The sequence below is a fragment of the Otolemur garnettii genome, unplaced genomic scaffold, assembly GCF_000181295.1.
Source record: "Otolemur garnettii isolate 467f Iridium unplaced genomic scaffold, OtoGar3 scaffold00122, whole genome shotgun sequence".
NCBI classification, from domain to species: domain Eukaryota; kingdom Metazoa; phylum Chordata; class Mammalia; order Primates; family Galagidae; genus Otolemur; species Otolemur garnettii.
This window is the reverse complement of record NW_003852517.1, coordinates 2,475,933-2,477,474: the sequence shown is the minus strand read 5'-3', so window position 1 is coordinate 2,477,474 and position 1,542 is coordinate 2,475,933. Positions and strand designations below refer to the sequence as shown.

The 1,542-nt window shown below is 38.5% G+C and overlaps 1 protein-coding gene across 1 annotated transcript in view; it reads left to right on the top strand.

Annotated features, from left to right (window-relative positions):
* LOC100940752 (cell surface glycoprotein CD200 receptor 1) overlaps window positions 1-1,542 on the top strand; it is a 31,874-nt gene that overhangs the window by 27,563 nt on the left and 2,769 nt on the right. Inside the window, exon 3 of the mRNA XM_023517860.1 lies at window positions 101-352. Coding sequence (XP_023373628.1) covers window positions 101-352 — 252 coding nt within the window. The remainder of the gene's footprint in view (window positions 1-100; window positions 353-1,542) is intronic.

Here is a 1,542-nt window from a genome sequence, read left to right as displayed (position 1 = left end):
GTGTATTTCACATCACCACATTTGTGACTAAAACAAATGTCTCTCCAGATTCCACATCCCTTACATTAAGACTGAAGCATTTTTCCTTCCATCTCTGCAGTTCCCCCTGAAGTGACCCTGTTTCTAAGCAGGAATAGAACTGCGGTGTGCAAGGCAGTAGCAGGGAAGCCAGTTGCACGCATCTCCTGGACCCCAGAGAGGGATGATTGTGACACTAAGGAAGACTGTTTGGCCAATGGCACAGTGACTGTCCAGAGTACATGTGCCTGGGAGGACCTCAATGTGACTACTGTGACCTGCTCTGTCTCCCATTTGACTGGTAACAAGAGTCTGTGCAAAAAGCTGCCTTCTGGTTAGTAAATCTAGTTTTTTTTTATTTTTTCATTCTTTCTGAGGAGTTAGAAGGAAACAGAACGTGCAGAGAAATTTTGTTTGAGGATGATTTCTCTACCCTCTACTTTATCTCCCTTTTACCCACAATAAAGAGATATGTATAAAAGAAAAATACACTAATTTGTGGTAAAAAGCCTTATTTTGGAATGTAGCTTATTCTATGTTTTAATATTCACTTCTATACTGTCAGTTAATTGGCATCAATAGCATACTTTTGAAAGAATCCTTAGGGTTAATGGAAAGATAAAGTATAATTTGAAACAAGTACTTAAGGCTTTGCCAGAAGAATAAAGTCACTCAGACTTTGCCTTCCTGCACTTTTAGATTGCCAGACTTTTCTCCTCCAGGCTCTTTCTGGGGGAATTTCTTCACTGTCTTAAGTAACGTTTATGATTGAGTTCATCATTGCTTCTAGTCTTCATTCTCTACTCTGATCCAACTTTCATATCTTGGTATTTAAAAAGCTTACACATTCATTTGATCCACATATACATAGTTGAAAGTCAAATTGCTTCATCAGACTCTGTGAAAACATCAGCTCTACCCATGCTTTCCCCACCCTACCTCTCCATAGTCACTCATTCAGCTTCCTAGAGGCAGGTCCTGTGAAACTGATGATCATTTCTTCTCGCAATTCATTCTATTTTTCTAAATAACATGCTCCTGCTTATTTCTTACTGTATGAAATTTATATATCATATACCCACTTCTTACAGTGATGTAGATTTAAAAGTACCATCTTCCGTATGCTCAGACGTGGGATTGAGTGACATACCCATTTTTATAAGATTAAACAGCCAGTGTTCACATTAATTTGAATATGTAAGTATTATTAAGTGCTGAATCAGGGAATAAACTTACACTTTCTCTTTTGAATAACTTTTGTTTTTCTTGGATTTCATAATTCTTTTACTTTTTTTGTTTCCTCCAAAATGTATGTACCTTTTGTGACTTCTCACTAAGCACATTCACAAACCTGAGAACCCCTTTGTTATGTTTTCCATGTGGTCAGTTCCGCTGGGTAATATGTCACTTCCGTGGAGTTGTTCCATGCTCTCGGCCTATTCTGTCCTGGTTGGTCTCAGACACACTGAGCAGCAAATTGTCCTGGACGTTGTTTTTGCCTCGATCCTCTGCTTAGTTCTAGAC